We start from the raw sequence: 23,773 nt of genomic DNA on the forward strand, positions 1-23,773 counted from the left end.
ATTTTGAGACACGCTTGAATAAGTTAAGTAGCCAATAGGCAGAGAGTAGCATAATTTGTAATGATGGTATGGGAATAATAATGCATTCTATTTTGTAAAATGATTTCTTGCATCAAACAATACGACAACATTTTCAGTCACCTCCTTGTCTGAAGAAGAAGTGGAAAACAGGTTAATGTCAAGCCCTGCATGTTTTTTTCAAAAGTCTCATGGAATTTAGGCCTACATTGAGCACCACACATTGGCTGCTACTGTAGGTATTTTCATGTTAAAATGATTTGGGATGCATTTTCTCCATTGTTTTTGTGGTAGGCCTACATTACAATCAAATAGCCACAGCAGCCTACTTGGCCACTGTTAAAACTGGAACTTAAAGCGGGTACAGCCTCAGTGTTCAAAGTGAAAGTGTGCTGGAAGTTGCCCAGAATTTCCACAATGTTCAAGTTTGCACTCAGCAGACCTGAAATTTGCTCAGTACCAAAAAAAAGAGGAAACATTGCCCACCTCCCAATTCAATAAACCCCTGGCTATCAGATTACAACAAGGTTTACGAGTTCAAATGCAGATATCAAATGCGAAGCAATTTGCACACTGCCTAAATGGCTGACTGGCAAAACAAACTGGCACTGTCTCTAATTTCTAAAAGTGAGAAAAAAGGCTGCAGGCTGGCAGCTGCTCTCCGAGCAATGCTTATTATGACTATTTCTGTATTTTGAATTTGGCACTCTGCAATTTCACCGGATGTTGTCGAGGTGGGTCACTAGCGGAACGCCTGCGCCAGAAAGATTAACATGTTTAAATATTTGTATGAACATAACAAGATTCAACAACTGAGACAAACTGAACAAGTTCCACAGACATGTGATTAACATAAATGGAATAATGTGTCTCTGAACAAAGGGGAGGTCAAAATCAAAAGTAACAGTCAGTATCTGGTGTGGCCACCAGCTGCATTAAGTACTGCAGTGCATCTCCTCCTCATGGACTGCACCATATTTGCCAGTTCTTGCTGTGAGATGTTACCCTACTCTTCCACCAAGGCACCTGCAAGTTCCCAGACATTTCTGGGAGGAATGGCCCTAGCCCTCACCCTACAAATCCAACAGGTCCCAGACGTGCTCAATGGGATTGAGATCCGGGCTCTTCGCTGGCCATGGCAGAACACTGACATTCCGATCTTGCAGGAAATCACACACAGAACGGGCAGTATGGCTGGTGGCATTGTCATGCTGGAGGGTCATGTCAGGATGAGCCTGCAGGAAGGGTACCACATGAGGGAGGAGGGTGTCTTCCCTGTAACGCACAGCATTGAGATTGCCTGCAATGACAACAAGTTCAGTCCGATGACGCTGTGACACACCACCACAAATCGATCCCGCTCCAGAGTACAGGCCTCGGTGTAGTGCTCATTCCTTCGACGATAAATGCGAATCCGACCATCACCCCTGGTGAGACAAAACCGCGACTCGTCAGTGAAGAGCACTTTTTGCCGGTCCTGTCTGGTCCAGCGACGGTGGGTTTGTGCCCATAGGCGACATTGCTGCCAGTGATGTCTGGTGAGGACCTGCCTTACAACAGGCCTACAAGCCCTCAGTCCAGCCTCTCTCAGCCTATTGCGGACAGTCTGAGCACTGATGGAGGGATTGTGCGTTCCTGGTGTAACTCGGGCAGTTGATGTTGCCATCCTGTACTGGTCCCTCAGGTTTGATGTTCGGATGTACCGATCCTGTGCACGTGGTCTGCCACTGCGAGGACGATCAGCTGTCCGTCCTGTCTCCCTGTAGTGCTGTCTTAGGCGTCTCACAGTAGACATTGCAATTTATTGCCCTGGCCACATCTGCAGTCCTCATGCCTCCTTGCAGCATGCCTAAGGCACGTTCACGCAGATGAGCAGGAACCCTGGGCATCTTTCTTTTTTCTTTTTTTTCAGTCAGTAAAAAGGCCTTTTTAGTGTCCTAAGTTTTCATAACTGTGCCCTTAATTGCCTATCGTTTGTAAGCTGTTAGTGTCTTAACGACCGTTCCACAGGTTCATTAATTGTTTATGGTTAATTGAAAAAGCACGGGAAACAGTGTTTAAACCCTTTACAATGAAGATCTGTGAAGTTATTTGGATTTTTACAAATTATCTTTGAAAGACAGGGTTATGAAAAAGGGACGTTTCTTTTTTTGCTGAGTTTATGTAGACACTGGTTTAGTGCTAGAGATTATGAATGAGGTTGAAAAGTGGCCGAGTTCATACAAACAAAGTATAGTGAGGTCTTGATTTTGTCTAAAGTAATGGTTAGCAAATTAGGTAAATTGAGAAAGCTCACTTTATTTCAAATCAAATCAGATTTAAAATCGGTCACATACACATGGTTAGCAGATGTTAATGCGAGTGTAGCGAAATGCTTGTGCTTCTAGTTCCGACAGTGCAGTAATATCTAACAATTCCCCAACTACTACCTAATATTCACCTCTTTAGATTTGTGTGTGAGAATATGTCCATATAAGTATATTGATGAGCGATGGCCGAGCGGCATAGGCAAGGTGCAGTAGATGGTATAAAATACAGTATATACATGTGATATGAGTAATGTAAGATATGTAAACATCAAAGTGGCATCATTTAAAGTGGCATTGTTTAAAGTGACTAGTGATTTGGGTCTCAATGTAGGCAGCAGCCTCTCTGAGTTAGTGATTGCTGTTTAGCAGTCTGATGGCCTTGAGATAGAAGCTGAACAAGGAGTTCAGGAGAAGGCTGAGCACACACCCTTGTGGGTCCCCAGTGTTGAGGGTCAGCGAAGTGGAGATGTTTCCTACCTTCACCACCTGGGGGCGGCCCGTCAGAAAGTCCAGGACCCAGTTTCACAGGGTGGGGTTGAGACCCAGGGCCTCCAGCTTGATGATGAGCTTGGAGGGTACTATGGTGTTGAATGCTGTGCTGTAATAAATGAACAGCATTCTTACATAGGTATTATTTTTGTCCAGATGGGATAGGGCAGTGTGCAGTGTGATGGCGATTGCGTCATCTGTGGACCTGTTGGGGCGGTATGCAAACTGAAGTGGGTCTAGGGTGGAGGGTAAGGTGGCGGTGATATGATCCTTGACTAGCCTCTCAAAGCACTTCATGAGGACAGAATCTTTGCCTTCTTGGGTATAGGAACAATGGTAGCCATCTTGAAGCATGTGGTGACAACAGACAGATAGGGAGCGATTGAATATGTCCGTAAACACACCAGCCAGCTGGTGTGCGCATGCTCTGATAACACGGCTAGGGATGCCGTACGGGCCAGCAACCTTGCGAGGGTTAACAAGTTTAAATGTTTTACTCACATCAGCCATGGAGGAGGGGACGCGTCTTTGTTAGCGAGCCGCGACGATGGCACTGTATTATCCTCAAAGCGGGCAAAGAAAGTGTTTAGTTTGTCTGGAAGCGTGACGTCGGTGTCCGTGACACATCTAGATTTCTGCTGTGTAGATCATGTATTTTGGATGTTTTCAATGTATTTCCTACACTTTCAGAAAATGTCATTAATCGTGATAAAAAGAAAGTGGTGCACTAACATTACAAAACATTTATAAAAACTGATTAACTCTGACAGCCCTAATAATTATATACTTACATAGTTTTGAGGTGCTCTTGATGTTGCTTGGAGTTAACTCGTTTGGGACTATTCCATTGGTTCCAATTCTGACTGCCTGACTTGTCAAACACTTGTAGAGATAAACTGACTGGAGTGTTCACCCACTAACAGAGATTACAGGAGACCTGACAATGGAAGGAACAAGCGCGTTGATACATGCAATACAGTGCACACATCCCAGGCACCCAACATGCATTGACTCACCACATAGCTTCAACTTCCAATGTGTAAACCCATCAAGTCACAGAAGACTTAATTTTCATGGTTGCTTTTAACGTCAGCTCTGATGTCAAGTCATATGCTTTCAATGTTTCATTTGATGTCCGTTTAATGACGGATACCACGTGGTAATGTACTAGAAAATTGACTCTAACACTAATATAAACCAATGAAGACGAACCAGAGTAGTAGTGTCAAATTGCATCTCAAAACCAATCTAAGTTTTGCAGTTCCCTACTTTAATGGGTAGGCTAAGGATTGTGTGGCGGATAAAACTGATCCTAGATCTGCCTGTGTGTATGACAGAAAGGGATACACAGATGCATGCAATTACTTTAGGCTGCAAAGTGGCTCTTTTAACTAAAGTGTCTACATTCTTACATAACTTGAACATTACCTACAGTATTTAAGCCTGGTTCAGAAACAGCCCTTATAAAGAATTCATCACAAACAGTTCACTCAGTCAGTGACAGGTCTGCTGCACGCCTGTAAATCCATAGCTTTTAGGACAGTGACACCCTGCTTTCATTTATTTCTCCCTCTCCCGAAGCACTGATCAGAGTACACACACCTTCAGGGTTGGTTTCCCGGACACAGATTAAGCCTGGTCCTGGATTTAGAAGCGAACTCGATAGAGAATCTCCTGTGCTCAGGAAAGCACCCCTCAGAGTAGACTTCAAATAAAAGACAGGGACAGAATATCACGTGTCAAATCTCTATATTTAAACCATCCATCCATTCAACAGACCAACCACCTGTGACATGACAGGTTTATACCACACAGAGAGAAAGGAGAGTCAGTGTAGTGTACTTACAGTATATACAGTATGTGTGTGCGGGCATGTGTAAGTGTGTATACATGTGTTCCGCATCTCTCCCACAACATTGTACTTAAAAAAAAAAATCATATACTGCGTGTGTATATTTCGCAGATATCTACTCAACATTTCTGTACAGCAAGACACACAGGGGGGGGGGGGGGGGGTGGTGTTACAAGTTTACATTGGGACAGCAAATAGGGAGGGGAATAAAACAAAATGTCACTCTACGGCCTCATTGGGCCCAGTCACGTGCAAGGAGTGCGGGCAGAACCAATGGGAGTAGGGGGAGTGCGACCCCTGGTCCAATCAATAGGAGGAATCCATCTCTCTGTCCTCCCTCTCTTCCTCGTCCATCTTTCGACCGTGCTTCCTGAAGTACTTGTACCTCTGAACATAAAGCTTGACCAGGTTGCTCACCTTGACCGGGTTGATCTCTCCCGTTCGACTGTGGCAGATCTGAGAAGCAGACACAGGTCGGTATTAGTAATAAACACACTATATATCAAATGGCTGTTACAGCGTAATTACTGTGTAGTTACAGTTTAACTAGGCTGTAATTACTTACAACGTAATGTAATTACAACTTCCAATTGTAACTGCTGGAACATAGTAACATATTCTGCATTATAAACCGGGTAGTTTGCGTCCTGGATGCGGATTGGCTGAAACAGCATTTCAGCCGTGTGTATATTATACAATATACCACGGGTATAATGCAAAAACACTCCTTTTTATGTTGGAAACCAGTTTATAATTGCAATATGGCACCTCTGAGGTTTGTGGTATATGGCCAATATACAGCTCCGCGTCGTGCATAAGAACAGCCCTTGGCCATGGTACACTGAACAAAAACATAAAACACAACCATTTCAAAGATTTTACTGAGTCACAGTTCATAAGGAAATCAATTAAGTACGCCCTAATCTATGGATTTCACATGACTGGGAATACAGATACGCATCTATGGGTCACAGATAACTTAAAAAATATATATATAATAAAATGGGCGTGGATCAGAAAACCAGTCAGTATTTGGTGACCACCATCTGCCTCATGCAGCGCCACACATCTCCTTCGCATAGAGTTGATCAGGCTGTTGATTGTGGCCTGTGGAAAGTTGTCACACTCTTCAATGGCAGTGCGAAGTCACTGGATATTGGCGGGAACCGGAACGCGCTGTCGTAAACGTTGATCCAGAGCAACCCAAACATGCTCAACGGGTGACATGGCTGTGCAGGCCATAGAAGAACGGACATTTTCAGCTTCCAGGAATTGTGTAGAGATCCTTGTGACATGAGGCCGTGCGTTTTATAATGCTGAAGGTGATGGATGAATGGATGAATAGCACGACAATGAGCCTCAGGATCTCGTAACGGTATCTCAGTTTCTGATAGTTTGTGAAAAAATTCTTCAGTTGTGCATACTCAGTTTCATCAGCTGTCAGGGTGGCTGGTCTCAGACGATCCCGCACGTGAAGCCGCCTGGGCTGGCGTGGTTACACATGGTCTACGGTTGTGAGGCCAGTTAGACATACTGTCAAATTCTCTAAAACGGCATTGGAGGTTGCTTATGAACATTACATTCTCTGGAAACAGCTCTGGTGGACATTCCTGCAGTCAGCATGCCAATTGCACGCTCCATCAAAACTTGACATCTGTGGCATTGTGTGGTGTGACAAAACGGCACATTTTTTGATTTTTTATTGCCCCCAGCACAAGGTGCAACTGTGTAATGATCATGCTGTTGAATACGCTTCTTGATATGCCACACCTATCAGGTGGATGGATTATCTTGTCAAAGGAGAAATGCTCACTAACAGGGATGTACACACATTTGTGCACAAGATTTGAGAGAAATAAGCTTTTTGTGCATATGTTTTTTTTTTGTTTTTTTTATATATTTTATTTCAGCTCCTGAAACCAACACTTAACATGTTGTGTTTATATTTTTGTTCAGTGTATTGGCCAATATACCACACCCCCTCAGTATTGCTTAATAAATATACTACACTCCCTCTGGCCTTTATGAAGTCGACTTCGAACAACTGTTTGTGGAAATTCTTTAAACCTTCACAAACAAGTCAAAGTAATTGTATCGACACCACACCACTCAGTCTAGTAATTATGCCAATCTTTTAAATGTGTGAGCCAATATTTTTAAATGTGCAAGTCACAAACAGGTTGAACAGCAATTGTTATTCCTATGGAACAAAATGCACCTACACTCCGTTACTGAGAGATGCTACAGCCTAAACCCAAAAGCCTGACCATTGCAGAGCAGACGTTTTTGTTCCAGCCCAGCACTAACGCACCTGATTCAACTGTTAATCAAGTCATAGAATAAGGTGTTTTACACCCTCGAATAACAACGGAAAGAACTCTGAACAAAGCGTTCGTTATAACGGCGCACTCAGACGCGTAATAACGCCGTACTCAGACGCGTAATAACGCCGCACTCAGACGCGTAATAACGCCACACTCAGACGCGTAATAACGCCACACTCAGACGCGTAATAACGCCGCCCTTAAACCATGTAATAACAATGTAATGCAGCTAAAGCAGGTTTATGGTTAGAGAGCTGGGTTACCTTGTGTACTGCCTTCCTCAGGATGTCCTTGTAGTCGTCCTTGTTAATGTCTTTACGCTGGTAGTACGGCTTAATGGCCAGCTTCACCTCCTCCACCGCACGCTCCTGAGTGTGGAGCTTCTTCAGGTACTGAGAGCGAGAGAGAGAAAAATAAAATAGGAGGTGCAGTACTAGTGTTGAACGGTATACCGAAACGTAAGTACTTTTTAGGTACCAGAACATGCAAAACTGTTTTGCAGTAGAATGTTACTTTCGGTACTTCTGTCAAATGTGCCTCACGGATCAAGCTATTCTTATCAGCGCAGCCGAACCCTTATTATAGCGCGCACAGTGCCTGCTCCAGTTTCTTATTTCTAGCCTGCACTGGTAGTCTGGGCAACATCATGTTAGCTCCCCACTCATGCTGAACAGAAGTTAACAGACTTGAATAATGCAACAAAGCATGTAGATGTTGAAACTGTTAATTACTGTTCGCAAAACAATGTCGATACCCTTTACAATGGAAGAATATACCGAGTGTCCAGGCTAACTTTCCTTGCTAGGTGATAGCTAAAGCTAACATCAATTCACTATCCGAGACTTTGTTTGTGATATGCAAGCTACAAAAGGCATAATATGTTCATTTCAAAGCTGATTATCAATAAAAAACTTTATGGATTCAGTTATTCGGTCTCTCTCTCTCCAAAAGATGATCTATTGCCTCAGCGATATTTTATATATTTTTTATTTAACCTTCATTTAACTAGGCAAATCAGTTAGGCACAAATTCTTATTTACAATGACGGCCTACCGGGGAACAGTGTGTTAACTGCCTTGTTCAGGGGCAGAACGACAGATTTTTACCTTGTCAGCTCGGGGGTTCGGGGATTCGATCCAGCTCTAACCACTAGGCTACCTACTGACCCAAGTTCCTTGGTGTTCTGACTTCCTCGTGAATGACATCGCTACTCGTTAGAGACAACGCACATTTTTATGAAAAAGCTACTTCTACGCAAATGTTGTTGAATACAATTTGTCATCTGTAGCCCCATGGAATCACCCAAAAACAAGCCCAATAACTCAATGCATGCACACACTCCTATTGAATATGCATTCACCTGTATTGTCCATATGCTACAGATTGATTTACCCAACAGAGATTTACCATTCAAATAAATTATTACCATTATGTAGTTAGATTGGTAAAAACAAAGTCAAACTGATTGCATAATTGTATAATTGATTAATTAATGCATACATGGCTGTCTCTGAAAAATGTTAGTAAAAAAATGCAAATGTAATGGTATTGAACTCAAAAGATGCCCAACGATTGAACAGAGCAGTAGCTGAGTATATCTGTCTGGAAAAAGTGCCATTCGGTGACTTTGGCTAATATACCTTTTTTTTGCCGTGGAACCGTTTTGGTATTGAGCATCGTGATACTAAACCTGGTATCGGTAATGAAGTCAACATTCTGGTATCGTGACAACACTATGAGGTACTGTACTGATAGTCAGATGACCTTCCATTCCACACACACATCAGTAATTGGAAGATATGGGAGTGGTAGAAAGACATTTTCAAATGGTGCTACCTTGTCAGGGTCCTTGCTCTCGTTGTCCCAGCCTATATCACTGGAGCCCCCGGACCCTCCCGAGAACCCAGAGGGCATGGGAGGGGGCGGGGTCTGGGCACAGCCGCCACCCATAGACATGCCAGGGTGCAGGTGGTTGGGCGGGGTTTTGGTGCAGCCCACCATTGGGAGAGAGCTGTGCAGGATGAACTGGGCAGGGGTGGGGCCGGAGGGAGGAACCTGGGAGGAGGAAGAAGAGGAAGGGGCATGCTGCGATGAATGGTTCTGATTGGTTTGGGAGAGAATCTGCAAGAGAGAGAGAGAGACGGAACATATGATGAGAAACGGAAGTGCTTGGTCAGATATTGAACACCTTCAAAACAATCCAAGACAAATATGTAACACGTACAGTTGAAGTCGGAAGTTTACATACACTTAGGTTGGAGTCATTAAAACTTGTTTTTCAACCACTCCACAAAATTCTTGTTAACAAACTGTAGTTTTGGCAAGTCGGTTAGGACATCTACTTTGTGCATGACACAAGTCATTTTTCCAAAAATTGTTTACAGACAGATTATTTCACTTATAATTCACTGTATCACAATTCCAGTGGGTCAGAAGTTTACATACACTAAGTTGACCGAGCCTTTAAACAGCTTGTAAAATACCAGAAAATGTCATGGCTTTAGAAGCTTCTGATAGACTAATTGACATAATTTGAGTCAATTGGAGGTGTACCTGTGGATGTATTTCAAGGCCTACCTTCAAACTCAGTGCCTCTTTGCTTGACATCATGGGAAAATCTAAATAAATCAGCCAAGACCTCCACAATAATTGTAGACCTCCACAAGTCTGGTTCATCCTTGGGAGCAATTTCCAAACGCCTGAAGGTACCATGTTCATCTGTACAAACAATAGTACGCAAGTATAAACACTATGGGACCCTCGCACCGTCATACCGCTCAGGGAGGAGACGTGTTCTGTCTCCTAGAGATGAAAAGTGCGAAAAGTGCAAATCAATCCCAGAACAACAGCAAAGCACCTTGTGAAGATCCTGGAGGAAACAGGTACAGAAGTATCTATATCCTAAGTAAAACGAGTCCTATATCGACATAACCTGAAAGTCCACTCAGCAAGGAAGAAGCCACTGCTCCAAAACCGCCATTAAAAAGCCAGAATACGGTTTGCAACTGCACAAGGGGACAAAGATCGTACCTTTTGGAGAAATGTCCTCTAGTCTGATGAAACAAAATTAGAACTGGCCTAAGAACACCGTCCCAACCGCGAAGCACAGGGTGGCAGCATCATGTTGTGGGGGTGCTTTGCTGCAGGAGGGACTGGTGCACTTCACAAAATAGATGGCATCATGAGGTAGGAAAATTATGTGGATATATTGAAGCAACATCTCAAGACATCAGTCAGGAAGATAAAGGGTCTTCCAAATGGACAATGACCCCAAGCATACTTCCAAAGTTGTGGCAAAATGGCTTAAGGACAACAAAGTCAAGGTATTGGAGTGGCCATCACAAAGCCCTGACCTCAATCCTATAGAAAATGTGTGGGCAGAACTGAAAAAGCGTGTGCGAGCAAGGAGGACTACAAACCTGAATAAGTTACACCAGCTACGTCAGGAGGAATGGGCCAAAATTCATCCAACTTATTTTGGGAAGCTTGTGGAAGGCTACCCGAAACGTTTGCCCCAAGTTAAACAATTTAAAGGCAATGCTACCAAATACTAATTGAGCGTATGTAAACTTCTGACTCACTGGGAATGTGATGAAAGAAATAAAAGCGGAAATAAATCACTATTATTCTGACATTTTACACTCTTAAAATAAAGTGGTGATCCTAACTGACCTAAGACAGGGAAATTTACTAGGATTAAATGTCAGGAATTGTGAAAAACTGAGTTTAAATGCATTTGGCTGAGGTGTATGTAAACTTCAACTGTATACAGTATCTTCAGAAAGTATTTACCTCCCTTGACTTTTTCCACCTTTTGTTGTGTTAGAGCCTTAATGTAAAATGGATTTAATTGAGACTTTGTGTCACTGGCCTACACACAATACCCCAATAATATCAAAGTGGAATTGCGTTTTTAGAAATTAAAGGCTGAAGTGTCTTTAGTCAATAAGTATTCAACCTCTTTGTTATGGTAAGTGTAAACAAGTTCAGGACAAACATTTTTCCTTAAGTTACATAATCAGTTGCATGGACTCACTGTGTGCAATTTTTTGAATGACTACCTCATCTCTGTAACCCACACATACAGATAATTTTAAGGTCCCTCAGTCGAGCAGTGAATTTCAAACACAGATTCAACGACAAACACCAGGGAGGTTTTCCAATGCCTCGCAAAGGGCACGTAATTGGTAGGGGAAAATGCAGACATTGAATATCCCTTTGAGCATGTTGAAGTTATGAATTACACTTTGAATGGTGCATCAATAAACCCAATCACTACAAAGATACAGGAGTCCTTCCTAACTCAGTTGCCGTAGAGGAAGGAGGCCAAAGGTGATTTTTATCAATTTTATTTTCCCCCCAGTCTGCAGGCGCCCGGCCGGCCACAAGGAGTCGCTAGAGCGTGATGAGCCAAGTAAATCCCAATCATGGCCGGTTGTGATACAGCCTGGGATTGAAACTGAGTATGTAGTGACGCCTCTAGCACTGCGAGGCAGTGCCTTAGACCGGTGCGCCCAACCAATGGTGACTTTAAAACAGTTACAGGCTGTGATAGGAGAAAACTGAGGATGGACCAACAACATTGAAGTTACATCACAATACTAACCTACATGACAGAGTGAGAAGAAGGAAGCCTGTATAGAATACAAATAAATACAAAACATGCATCCTGTTTGCAACAAGATGATGGCACCGACGGAGATGGCAGCATTGCGACTAGCTCTTAGTAAACTCTGCTGCATTTTGTTTGTTTATGTTCAATTTGTTACGTTATTAGATACATGTATTTGGGAATATGTTGTGAAAGTGTTAGATATTACTGCACTGCCGGAGCTAGAAGCACAAGAATTTCGCTACACCCACAATAACATCTGCTAAACACGTGTATGTGACCAATGAATTGGATTTGAATTGGATTTGATTTAAAGTAAAACTGCAAACAATGTGGCAAAGAAATGTACTTTGTCCTGAATACAAAGCTTTATGTTGGTGCAAACACCACATCACTGAGTACCACTTCATATTTTCAAGCATGGTGGTGGCTGCATCATGTTATGGGTATGCTGGTCATCGGCAAGGACCAGGGATTTTTCTAGTATTAAAAAAACTGTATAGAGCTAAGCACAGGCAAAATCCGAGAGGACAACCTGGTTCAGTCTGCATTCCAACAGACACTTGGAGACATTCACCTTTCAGCAGGACAATTATCTAAAACACCAGGCCAAATGTACACTGGAATTGCTTACCAAGACAACATTGAATGTTCCCAAGTGGCCTAGTTACAGTTTTGACTTAAATCTGCTTGAAATTAAAATCTTAAATTATCACATCCGCCGAATACAATGGTGTATAACTTACAGCAAAATTCTTACTTACAAGCCCTTAACTTCTTTGATATAGGGGGCAGCATTTTCACTTTTGGATGAATTGCGTGCCCATAGTGAACTGCCTCCTACTCTGTCCCAGATGCTAATATATGCATATTATTATTACTATTGGACAGAAAACACTCTGAAGTTTCTAAAACTGTTTGAATGATGTCTGTGAGTATAACAGAACTCATATGGCAGGCAAAAACCTGAGAAAAAATCCAAACAGGAAGTGAGAATTCTGAGACTGGTCGATGTTAAAGTCATCGCTTATTCAATTCCCTGTAATATATCGATCTGTTTGCACTTCCTACGCCTTCCACTAGATGTCAACATTCTGTAGAACGCTGAATGAAGCCTCTAGTGTGATGTGGGGCCGGATGGGAGGTGTTTCAGTCATTGGTCTGGCAGATTGCCAGTTCTTGGTCAAGCGCTTTCCTCATGATATCGCCTTGCGTTCCATAACTTCTACAGACATGAAGGAATGCTCCGGTTGGAACGTTATTGGATATATATGATAACAACATCCTGAAAATTGATTCTCTACTAAGTTTGCCCAGTTTATTCGACTTGTAATATCTGCGCGAGCGTTTGGACACGTGTACTACACATGCTAGCAAAAGTAGCTAATTGGACATAAGTAATGGACATTATCGAACAAAACAACGATTTATTGTGGAACTAGGATTCCTGGCAGTGCATTCTGATGAACATAATCAAAGGTAAGGGAATATTTATGATGTAATTTCGTATTTCTGTTGACTCCAACATGGCGGAGAAATGTTGTTAAATCTGAGCGCCGTCTCAGATTATTGCATGGTGTGCTTTTTACGTAAAGTTTTTTTTAAATCTGACACAGCGGTTGCATTAAGAACAAGTGTATCTTTAATTCTGTGTAAAACATGTATCTTTCATCAAAGTTTATGATGAGTATTTCTGTTATTTGACGTGGCTCTCTGCAATTATCCCAGATATTTGAGGCATTTCTGAACATGGCGCCAATGTAAACCGAGATTTGTGGATATAAATATGCACATTATCGAACAAAACATAAATGTAGTGTGTAACATGATGTCCTATGAGTGTCATCTGATGAAGATCATCAAAGGTTAGTGATTAATTTTATCTCTATTTCTGCTTTTTGTGACTACTATCTTTTGCTGGGAAAATGGCTGTGTTTTTCTGTGGCTATGTACTGAGCTAACATAATTGTTTGGTGTGCTTTCCCCGTAAATCCTTTTTGAAATCAGACATGTTGGCTGGATTCACAACATGTGTAGCTTTAATTTGGTGTCTTTCATGTGTGATTTCATGAAAGATTGATTTTTATAGTAATATATTTGAATTTGGCGCGCTACATTTTTCCTAATTTGGGACGCTACCGTCCCACCTATCCCAGAGAAGTTAACCAACAATGCCTTTCAAGAAATAGTTGAGAAAATATTTACTAAATAAACAAAAGTAAAAAATATATATAAAAAGTAACAACAACAAGGCTATATACAAGGGGTACCAGTACCGAGTCAATGTGCAGGGATACAGGTTAGTCAAGGTAATTTGCACATATCGGTATGGGTAACGTGGCTATGCATAGATAATAAACAGCGAGTAGCAGTTGTGTAAAAACAAAGGTGGGGGGGGGGGGTCAATGTAAACAGTCCGGGTGGCCATTTGATTTAATTGTTCAGCAGTCTTATGGCTTGGGGGTAGAAGCTGTTAAGGAGCCTTTTGGACCTAGACTTGGCGCTCCGGTACCACTTGCCGTGCGGTAGCAGAGAGAACAGTCTATGACTTGGGTGACTGGAGTCTGTCCATTTTTTGGGCCTTCCTCGGACACCGCCTAGTATAGCGGTCCTGGATGGCAGGAAGCTTGACTCCAGAGATGTACTGGGCCGTATGCACTACCCTCTGTACGGTCGGGTGCCAAGCAGTTGTCATACCAGGCGGTGATGCATCCGGTCAGGATGCTCTCGATGGTGCAGCTGTAGAACCTTGAGGATCTGGGGACCCATGCCAAATCTTTTCAGTCTCCTGAGGGGAAAAAGGTGTTGTCGTGCCCTCTTCACGACCCGCTTGGTGTGTTTGGACCATGATAGTTTGTTGGTGATGTAGACACCAAGGAACTTGAAGCTCTCGACCCGTTCCACTACAGCCCCATCGATGTGAATGGGGGCGTGTTCGGCCCTCCTTTTCCTGTAGTACACGATCAGCTCCTTTGTCTTGCTCACGTTGAGGGAGAGGTTGTTGTCCTAGTACCACACTTCCAGGTCTCCAACCTCCTCCCTATAGGCGGTCTTATTGTTGTCGGTAATAAGGCCTGCCACGTGTCGTCAGAAAACTTAATGTGGGTGTTGGAGTCATGCTTGGCCACACAGTCGTTGGTGAACAGGGAATACAAGAGGGGACTAAGCATACACCCGAGGTGCCCCCTGTTTAGGGTCAGCGTGGCTGATGTGTTGTTGCCTAACCTTACCACCTGAGGGCAGCACATTTAGGAAGTCCAAACTTCACTTTCTTGGGCACAGGGACTATGGAGGTCTACTTGAAACATGAAGGCGGTCACGGAGATGTTGAAAATGTCAGTGAAGACACTTGCCAGTTGGTCCACGCATGCTCGGAGTACACGTACTGGTAATTAATCTGGCCCTGCGGCCTTGTGAATGTTGACCTGTTTAAAATGTCTTACTTGCATAGGCTATGGAGAGCGTGATCACACAGTCGTCCGGAACAGCTGGTGCTCTCATGCATGTGTAACAGTATAGCTTCCGTCCCTCTCCTCACCCCTACCTGGGCTCGAACCAGGGACCCTCTGCACACATCGACAACAGTCACCCTCGAAGCATCGTTACCCATCGTGCCACAAAAGCCTTGCAGAGCAAGAGGAACAACTACTTCAAGGTCTCAGAGCGAGTTTCCGATTGAAACGCCATTAGCGCGCTCCCCGCTAACTAACTAGCCATTTCACATCGGTTACACATGCTTCAGTGTTGCTTGCCTCGAAGCAAGTATCAAAAGGCATTTAGCCCGTCTGGTAGGCTCGTGTCAATGGGCAGCTCTCGACTGAGTTTTCCTTTGTACTCCGTAATAGTTCGCAAGCACTGCCACGTCCAACAAGCGTCAGAGCCGGCGTAGTAGGATTCAATCCTAGTTCCTACATTGATGCTTTGCCTGTTTAATGGTTAATCTGAGGGCATAGTGGTTCTTATAAGCGTCTGGATTAGTGTCCCGCTCCTTGAAAGCGGCAGCTCTAGCCTTTAGCTCAGTGCGGATGTTGCCTGTAATCCATGGCTTCTGGTTGGGCTATGTAAGTACGGTCACTGTGGGGACGACATCGTCGATGTACTTATTGATGAAGCCGGTAACTGATGTGATAAACTCCTCAATGCCATTGGATGAATCCTGGAACAGTCCTGTAGCGTAGCATCCACATCATTTGACCACTTCAGTATTGAGTCACTGATAATCCCTGCGTTAGTTTATGCTTGTAAACAGGAATCTGGAGGATATAATTGGTCAGATTTGCAAAATGGAGGGCGAGGGAGAGCTTTGTATGCGTCTCTGTGTGTGGAGTAAAGGTGGTCTAGAGTTTTTTCCCCTTTGGTTGCACATATGACATGCTTGTAGAAATAACGGAAAATGGATTTAAGTTTGCCTGCATTAAAGTCCCCGGCCACTAGGCGCGCTACTTCTGGATGAGCATATTCTTCTTTGCTTATGGCCTTATACAGCTTGTTGAGTGTGGTCATAGCGCTAGCATGGGTTTGTTGTGGTAAATAGACAGCTACGAAAAATATAGATGAAAACTTGGTAGATAGTGTTGTCTACAGCTTATCATGGGGTACTCTACCTCAGGCGAGCAATACCTCAAGACTTTAATATTAGACATCGCGCACCAACTGTTATTGACAAATAGACACATACCACCACCCCTCGTCTTACCAGACGTAGCGGTTCTGTCCTGCCGATGCCCGGGAAACCCAGCCAACTGTTTATTATCCGTGTCGTCCTTCAGCCATGACTCAGTGAAACATACAATATTACCGTTTTTAATATCCCGTTGGTAGGATAGTCTTGAACAGAACTCATCCAGTTTATTCTCCAGTGATGTCACGTTGGCCAATAGAACGGATGGTAGAGGGAGGTTACCAAATAGGGCTATCTTCTGTATACCACCCCTACCTCGTCACAAGACAATTGATTGGCTCAAATGCATTAAGGAAAGAAATTCCACAAATTAACTTTTAACAAGGCACACATATTAATTGAAATGCATTGCAAGTGACTACCTCATGGAGCTGGTTGAGAGAATGCCAAGAGTGTGCAAAGCTGTCATTAAGGCAAAGGGTGGCTACTTTGCAGAATCTCAAATATAAAATATATTTTGATTTGTTTCACACTTTTTTGGTTACTACATGATTCCATGGGTCATTTGATAGTTTTGATGTCTTCACTATTATTCTACAATGTAGAAAATAGTAAAAATAAAGAAAAATCCTGGAATGACACACACACAAGGAATATAATTACTCAAAGACACACACACACCTGGCTTGTAGCATGAATGAACTCTTGGGCTTTGGCTCTACTTGCGATATTGGCCTCTTCCATCTTAAACAGCAGAGCTGTCACTGAAATACAGAGAGCAAGGGGTTAGTAAAACCTTATAGATATTATATACTTCATAGAAGCAACAGGAATACACAAATAAAGTAATGTCCCTCCACCAAAAATATACTAGTTGACATTATTATAATGACTGCTCGTGACAGAGACTTACATGCTAAAACTCCTCCGGCTGTGCAGTCCACTCCTGTCTGCAGACTCCAGGGGAGGGTAGGGACAGCAGGAGGGGGAGGAGGAGGCGGTGGCAGCTTGTTGGCTGAGGATGAAGAAACAGAAGAAGAGGAAGAGGAGGAGGGGTCTGTGGAGGAAGGAGGAAGGGAGAGAGAGGCGAGGGCAGAGCCAGATGAGGAGGAGCAAGGGGGTGAGGCCAGGGATTTGGCGGCTTCTTCCAGAGGGAGGGGCTTCATGCTGGAGGGGCCGTACTGTGAGAGGCCTCCCCCTTGGGAGGAGGGTACGGACGTGGGACTGGAGGGGGGCAGGTTGGGGGTGCTCTGGGTCTGAGCGGGGCAGTCCTCAGGTAGGAAGGAGGGCTCAGGGGTCTTACAGCTGCTGTCCACAGTCTGCGAGTCGGGAGACGACTCCCGAGCATCACGCAAGGTGGTGAGGGAGGGCGGAGGAGTGTGGGGGGGTGAGGAGGACGGGGGGAGGACACTGGTGGAAGAGGAGGATGATGAAGAAGAGGATGAGGAAGGGGTTGGACCGGCTGGACCAGAGTGTGGACTGGAGGGTTTAGTCCCGACTCCTGATTGGATGTCGGAGGAAGGCCCACCCCAGCCGCCGCCCTCAGAGCTACAGTTGGCCATGGCGCCATCCACGTCCGTCAAAACAGCGGCTAAGCCTTTCTCTCCACGCGTCTTCTTGGCCAGCCGCCGCCTACGCTTGGTTGCCAGGGACGATGAGGGCGAAGACGCCGAGGAGGAAGTGGAGGTGGTGGAGCTGGGCTTGGCCTTCTTGGACTTCAGCGTTGCCACCGTGGGATTGGCCAGCAAGGAGGAAGGGGGAGCGGCCAGGGAACTGCGTTTGCCCACCTTCCCCAGGTCCTTGTTGCGTCCACTCAGCAATAGAGGCTCAGAGCAGGGCTTGAGGAACGGAGACCTGCTCTCATTGTCCCTCCTAAAGACCACCGCAATGGAACCTCCCACCACCGGCATCCCAGAGCCCCCTACTGACCCGCCTGCCCCGAGGAGCTCCATGCCCAGCTTCCCAGAGCCCACCGGGCCCCCCGTGGTGCTGCTCACGCCCTCACGCACGAGCACTGACACTTTGGATTGCAGCTTGGCTTTCCTCCCACCACCGCTTAATTTCTTGGACCTGCCAGACCGACCAGACTCTTTCTTTCCCCCTTTTTCCCCACGCTCTTTCTCCTTCCCAATCTTCCGCCCTCGTTTGGCCGAGGGGAGGGTGGCTAGGCCGGCCTGGGTTGGGGAGAGTGAGGAGGTGGAGAGCCCCTTGCCTTTCGGTCGAACCGAGGAGGAAGAGGAGGACTCGGACTGACCAGCTTTCTTGCCCGTTCGGGATTTCTTCTTGAAGTGGTGGCGTCCAGGTTTGGTGGCGGTCTTGGGTTTGGCGCTGGGGGCAGCGGGTTCCAGAAGCTGGGGAGGGGGTGGGGAGTCTTCTATAGAGGGGTAGTCTGAGTCCAGGGCCTCCCCGTCCAGAGAGTGCATGTTTATCTCCAGTTTGTCTGAGAAGTGGTCCGAGTCGTAGCCATGGTAATGTGACGGCGGCGAGAGGGAGCGGCTCCCACGCCGGCCCATGCTGTCTTCCAACTCTTCGTCCGAGCGCCGACGCCTCTTCTTCTTCCTCTTGTGAGGCTTGTCCGAGCCCTGGGAGGGGCTGCGGGGGGAGGATGGAGCCAGCGGTGGGGAACCGGGGAGAGTGGTGGTGGTGGTCGTGGTGACCGTGATGGTGCGCTTGATGGCGAACAGGTCAGAGCCATTGAGATCCTGGATGGACGGTGGCACCACGGGACGACCGTCTCTACGTCTTTCCCTGTCCCCTTCTCTGTCCCTGTCCCCTTCTCTGACCCTGTCCCCTTCTCTGACCCTGTCCCCATCTCTGTCTCGGTCCCTTTCTCTGTCCCGGTCCCTTTCTCTGTCCCGGTCCCTTTCTCTGTCCCGGGGCCTGTCCCTGTCCCGGGGCCTGTCCCTGTCCCGGGGCCTGTCCCTGTCCCGGGGCCTGTCCCTGTCCCGGGGCCTGTCCCGGGGCCTGTCCCTGTCCCTTCGTTCTATGCTTCCTTTGGACCTCTTGGCGCTGCCTCTTTCTCGGCTGGTCGATTCGCGGACGCCGTCTCGCTCTCTTTCCCTCTTTATCCGGCTCGTGTCTCCATCCCTCTCCCTTCTCCGGGTGTCATCTTTCTTTCTGTCCTTGTCTCGATCTCCATCTCGTTCCCCATCTCGGTCTCTGTACCGGTCTCTGTTATTCTCTCTGTCTCTGTCCCCATCTCTCTCTCTGTGTTGGTCCTCTGAAGTGTTTGACCAGGAGCGACCCCCGTGCGTTTGCTGCACTGAGGAGTTTTGTGAGCGGGGGCGTGCTGAAGATTCCGGGGTGCTCCATCGTCTCTTCTTCCTCTTCCTGCTATCGCTTCTGCTGCTCCTCCCTCTCTCCTCCACCTTTGTTTTCTTCTCTTTCTCACTCCGCCTCCCCCTCTCCCTGTGTCTTTCCTTCCTCTCACCACTCTTCTCTCCTCTACCATCCTTCTCTTTCCTTTTCTTCCTCCTCCTCCTACTCTCCTCCTCCTCCCCTACCTTGCCCTCCTTCCGCTTGCGCCGCTCCCTCTCCTTGGAGCTCTTGGAGGACTTGCGGCTCTTGTCCTTCTCGGCAGTGGAGGGGGTGGGGGGAGGCAGAAGGAGGGTGTGAGGAGACGATGGGAGGTGCTGAGGTGAGAGGGAAGAAGGGAAGGAGGAACGGTATCTCGCCTTACGCCGGCTGACCAGCTTCCTCCTAAGATCTCCCGCCCCGACCACCACCTCTTCTTCTTCTTCTTCTTCTTCTTCCTCCTCCTCCTCCATGGGCTCCCCATCCTCCCTGCCAGGCATCACCGGCCCCGCCCAGTCCCCCTCAGCCCGCACCGACACAAAGCTATCCCCATCCAGCACCCTCAGGATCCTCTCCGGCTTAGCTCCCCCATGGAGGAAAGGACTGCCGGAGGAGATGGGGAGGACGAGAGGAACGATTCCTTCCCGGCCTCTCTCCTCCCTATTCCCTCCGTCCCTCTCGGTGGCCCCCACGATCTCACCCTCCTCAATTTCAGAGTGGTCCGAGTGCTCCGCCTTCTCTCTCCTGTCTCGTACTTTCACCCGGGGCTCTTTGGTTCGGTCCAGCCTCCTCCGGAGGGGGAGAGGGAGGGAGCGCGGGGAGAGCGGGGGAACAGAGAGTGTGTCCGTGGAGTCTGGCGGAGCATTGTCTTTCTCCTCTCCTCCTGTTTTCCCCGTCTCTGCCTTCCTTTTCTTCCCTCTGGCATCGCTCCCCTTGCTGCTCACGCTGTTCCTTCTCTCCCTCACTCCCCCCGTCGCTCGCTCCTCCTCCTCTCTCTCTGAGGGGGGAGAGCCGGTTGGATCAAAGGGGTCGTACTTTTCCCCTTCTTCCTCCTCCTCGGCCGCTCCTCCCTCCCTCTCTCCTTCCGTGGGGTGAAAAGGGTCGTAGATCTCCGTCTCGCCCTCTTTTTGTCCGTCGGTTCCCACCGGGGGTGGGGAGAGACATAACAAGGGATCAGAGGAGGAGAAAGGGATGTCAGAGTGAGAGGAGGGGGGAGCCAGGGAGGCGGAAGTGGAGGACACTACGTCACCCATCATCACGCTGTTGGCCCTTCCCTCCTGGATGTCGTTGTGGTAGCTGGTTGCCACAGCTCCAGGAGAGGAGGATGAAGAGGAAGGTGGGGAGGCAGGAGAGGAGGAAGGAGAGGAGGGAGATGTGGAGGAGGGCAGGGGGCTCTTGGCAGTCTCTGTGATCCCGTGAGGAGGAGGGACGGCAGGCACCCCTTTAAGGCCTGGGATTCGAGTTAAATCCATGGCCAGGATGGGAGCTGGGCTTGGTGCAAGCTGCAGTCCAGTCAGTACTCCCTGGAGCCTGGGGTTGTGGGTGAAGGAGGGATGCTGAGGGCCGGGGATAAAAGAGCAACCCTGAAAGATGAGACAAGAAATGTTAGGCTTTAATCAACCACCTGGGGTCCACAATCTGTGAAGTGTGTGTGTGTGTTTGGGGGAAGTAGAGTATTGTATGTGTGTATTTGAGTCGGTACCAATAATTTACCTGACTTCCTGTTGCCTATACCAGGGGTGACAGTGGACAAGATACTGAGCAGTGACGAGCCTTCCACTCTTACCTCAGCTGTCAACTCGACTTCAAAGTCAGAACTGGAATACAAATACATCACTCCTGAGACCACGCACAGTGGAACTGGCACATCTAAATTCCCTGTTATGTCATATATTATATTGGGTGTCTCACTCTCCCATACATTTCAGCTTACTTTTCACTCTGACATCCTCTCTTTAGCCGGGCATATGATTTTGGCCCCAATTTAGCTGTCCCTGACAAGTTTGAGATTGGAGACAAAATACACATGTTGTAGCCTACTCGGGGCGCGTGGCTGTCACCGATGCTTGTTTAATGTGAGCGGGTCAGAGAAGAAATCTGAGGGCTACCGATCCCGTCATCGAGACGTCCCGATATTTTCAAAAAATCTGCAATGCTCTTGTAGTGCGAGATGTTTAACAACAAGTTTTGAGAACGGTGATCAGCAATAGCCAATGGTATCCTACCAGTGATGATGATGTATCGCATCTGCCAGAATGTGTACTCTTAAAGAAGAGCGATGAATACTACTTGCATGCATTTGTACTTGCCTTTAACCAAAGCACAATATCGTCACAACTCTGAAGTTGACAAGCAATGTTATTCAATTCAAAATGTATTGGCTTGATATTTCAACTCTGCATGGCATGCGTGAATGTCTGACTGAAAACATTTATGAGGCGGCTTTGAGCCACAGCTCATTCTAGCTAATCTAATTACATAATTGTTTTCGCGAGACAGCGTGGTATTGCGAATCCTCACGACCAAGGAAAGAATTTTATAGCGTGTGACCCCCGTCTCTGCCACATCGTTTAGAGTGCGCACCACTATGTTGGCAAGACAAAAAATGACAGGAAAGATTTTAAAAGCAATGTAGTGTACGCCGGCATTACCTGTCAAGGAGATGCTGTGGAGAGCAGTGAAGATAGACCAGGCAGGGAAGCGTTTGGGGGGTTGCAGTAATGACAGCTCCCTATATGAAGGGGGCAGACAGACGAACACACACATTAATAGCTGCTACAGTCAGTGGAAGAGCTTTAAAAAACACACACACAATCACACTCACCAGCTCGCTAGGCTCGTCATCTGGGCTCTCCCTATCACCTTGGTAACACCTCAACCTCGTCCTACTCCTTTCTTCATCCTTATCTGTCTCCTCTTCACTGGAGTCTTTCTCTGTCTGAAGAGACATAGGGCAAATCAAATTTTGTTTTGAAGAATCTTGTAGTGTAGTGTGTGTAGTGTGTGACCGCCCCCCCCCCGTGCCACATCGCTTATCACTTCAGGTATATTAGAAAATGTAGACAGTGAATAAATGTAAGCATCCCTCAATTCAAATCAGTTGCAGCATGACCATGAACAAAATGACTGAACCAAAACCCTCAACTTCTACGGTACCCCTCAATTAATTTGAGGAAGCACAGTTACAGCACAATCCTTTGTTTCTGGGATTCAGGCTGTCTCCATCAGTGTCTTCCTCTATGCCCATCTATGTGAGAACAATAGTGAAATTGTAGTCTAGCTAGTCTCGACATCAAGCTATCATTACTGATCGGGGTTAGCCGTTTAGCTAATTTCAGTTTCCTGCGAAAAAACACGAAAGATGGACGATAATGACATTCAGTGATTGGGTCGTAACTAGGTAATGCTAGCTGGCTAATAAGACCACAGATCTATAATGAAAACTGCAGCCAGCGAACGAGAGAGCTAACTAATGCTAGCTAACTATCTAATTAGCCATTGCATTAGTTATAACTGGCATTAGTTAGTTATAAATGTTGCAAAATACCTGGATCAGGCCGCACTATAGTCAGTTGACTAGGCTGACAAACTACATCAACTAACTTAACTAGCAAATACATTTGATCACTGAAAACTAGTTACAATCGCCACATGTTTTCAATGGAATAGGTTCGTAACTAGCTAGCCAGACCTGCCAGAAATAGCAGTAACGTTACTAGCTAGCTGGCCAGGAATGCTAATGTTAGCTCACCTCCTAGCTACACCAGTCAAATACATGCGCTAATTACCTTAGAACCAGTTATATGTTTTGTCCGTGTAAATCCACAATCTTCAACTACCCTTTATTTTCTAAAACATGCAATTTACGTTTAAAATACAGTATTAAAGGTTGATATATTGTTATTTTAAAAGCACAATAAGAGGCCCATCCCATCCATCGCCGACATTTTACTTCCCTTCACTTGAAACCGGTCAACAAGGGCCGACGGGAAATTAAGTTTTTCGTTGATCGGGCTAATTTTGGGTATGACAACCTTCCAAATGCTATTTGAAAGATCCTGCACAAAATAAATACTTTTCCTGCCAATACATCTAGATGTGTATTTAATACTGAAGATTATATTTTCGATGACTGAATATCATGCCTTTATTATAACAAATAATTGCAGGGGTCTAAGGCACTGCATTTCAGTGCTTGAGGCTGGTTCGAATCCAGGCTGTATCACAACCGACCGTGATTGAGAGTCCCATAGG

The 23,773-nt window shown here is 46.0% G+C and overlaps 1 protein-coding gene across 3 annotated transcripts; it reads right to left on the reverse strand.

Annotated features, from left to right (window-relative positions):
- Nucleotides 1–4,548: 4,548 nt before the first annotated feature.
- scaf1 (SR-related CTD-associated factor 1) lies at nt 4,549–23,540 on the reverse strand. Of its 3 annotated transcripts, XM_071412041.1 has the most exons (10): nt 23,308–23,540; nt 22,344–22,457; nt 22,171–22,250; nt 21,233–21,336; nt 19,178–21,102; nt 17,139–19,147; nt 16,907–16,989; nt 8,829–9,113; nt 7,256–7,384; nt 4,549–5,124 (listed from the first exon to the last, which is right to left on the reverse strand). In XM_071412041.1, the coding sequence occupies exons 5-10, from the start codon at nt 20,989–20,991 to the stop codon at nt 4,975–4,977; spliced, it is 4,470 nt and encodes a 1,489-aa protein (XP_071268142.1). In that variant the 5' UTR covers nt 20,992–21,102; nt 21,233–21,336; nt 22,171–22,250; nt 22,344–22,457; nt 23,308–23,540; the 3' UTR covers nt 4,549–4,974. The 3 variants fall into 3 exon arrangements, with proteins under 3 accessions (XP_071268142.1, XP_071268151.1, XP_071268133.1); XM_071412050.1 differs by having other exon boundaries at nt 8,829–9,047; nt 17,139–21,102; XM_071412032.1 differs by having other exon boundaries at nt 17,139–21,102.
- Nucleotides 23,541–23,773: the final 233 nt, after the last annotated feature.

This window comes from Salvelinus alpinus, chromosome 1, assembly GCF_045679555.1.
Source record: "Salvelinus alpinus chromosome 1, SLU_Salpinus.1, whole genome shotgun sequence".
In the NCBI taxonomy this organism is placed as follows: domain Eukaryota; kingdom Metazoa; phylum Chordata; class Actinopteri; order Salmoniformes; family Salmonidae; genus Salvelinus; species Salvelinus alpinus.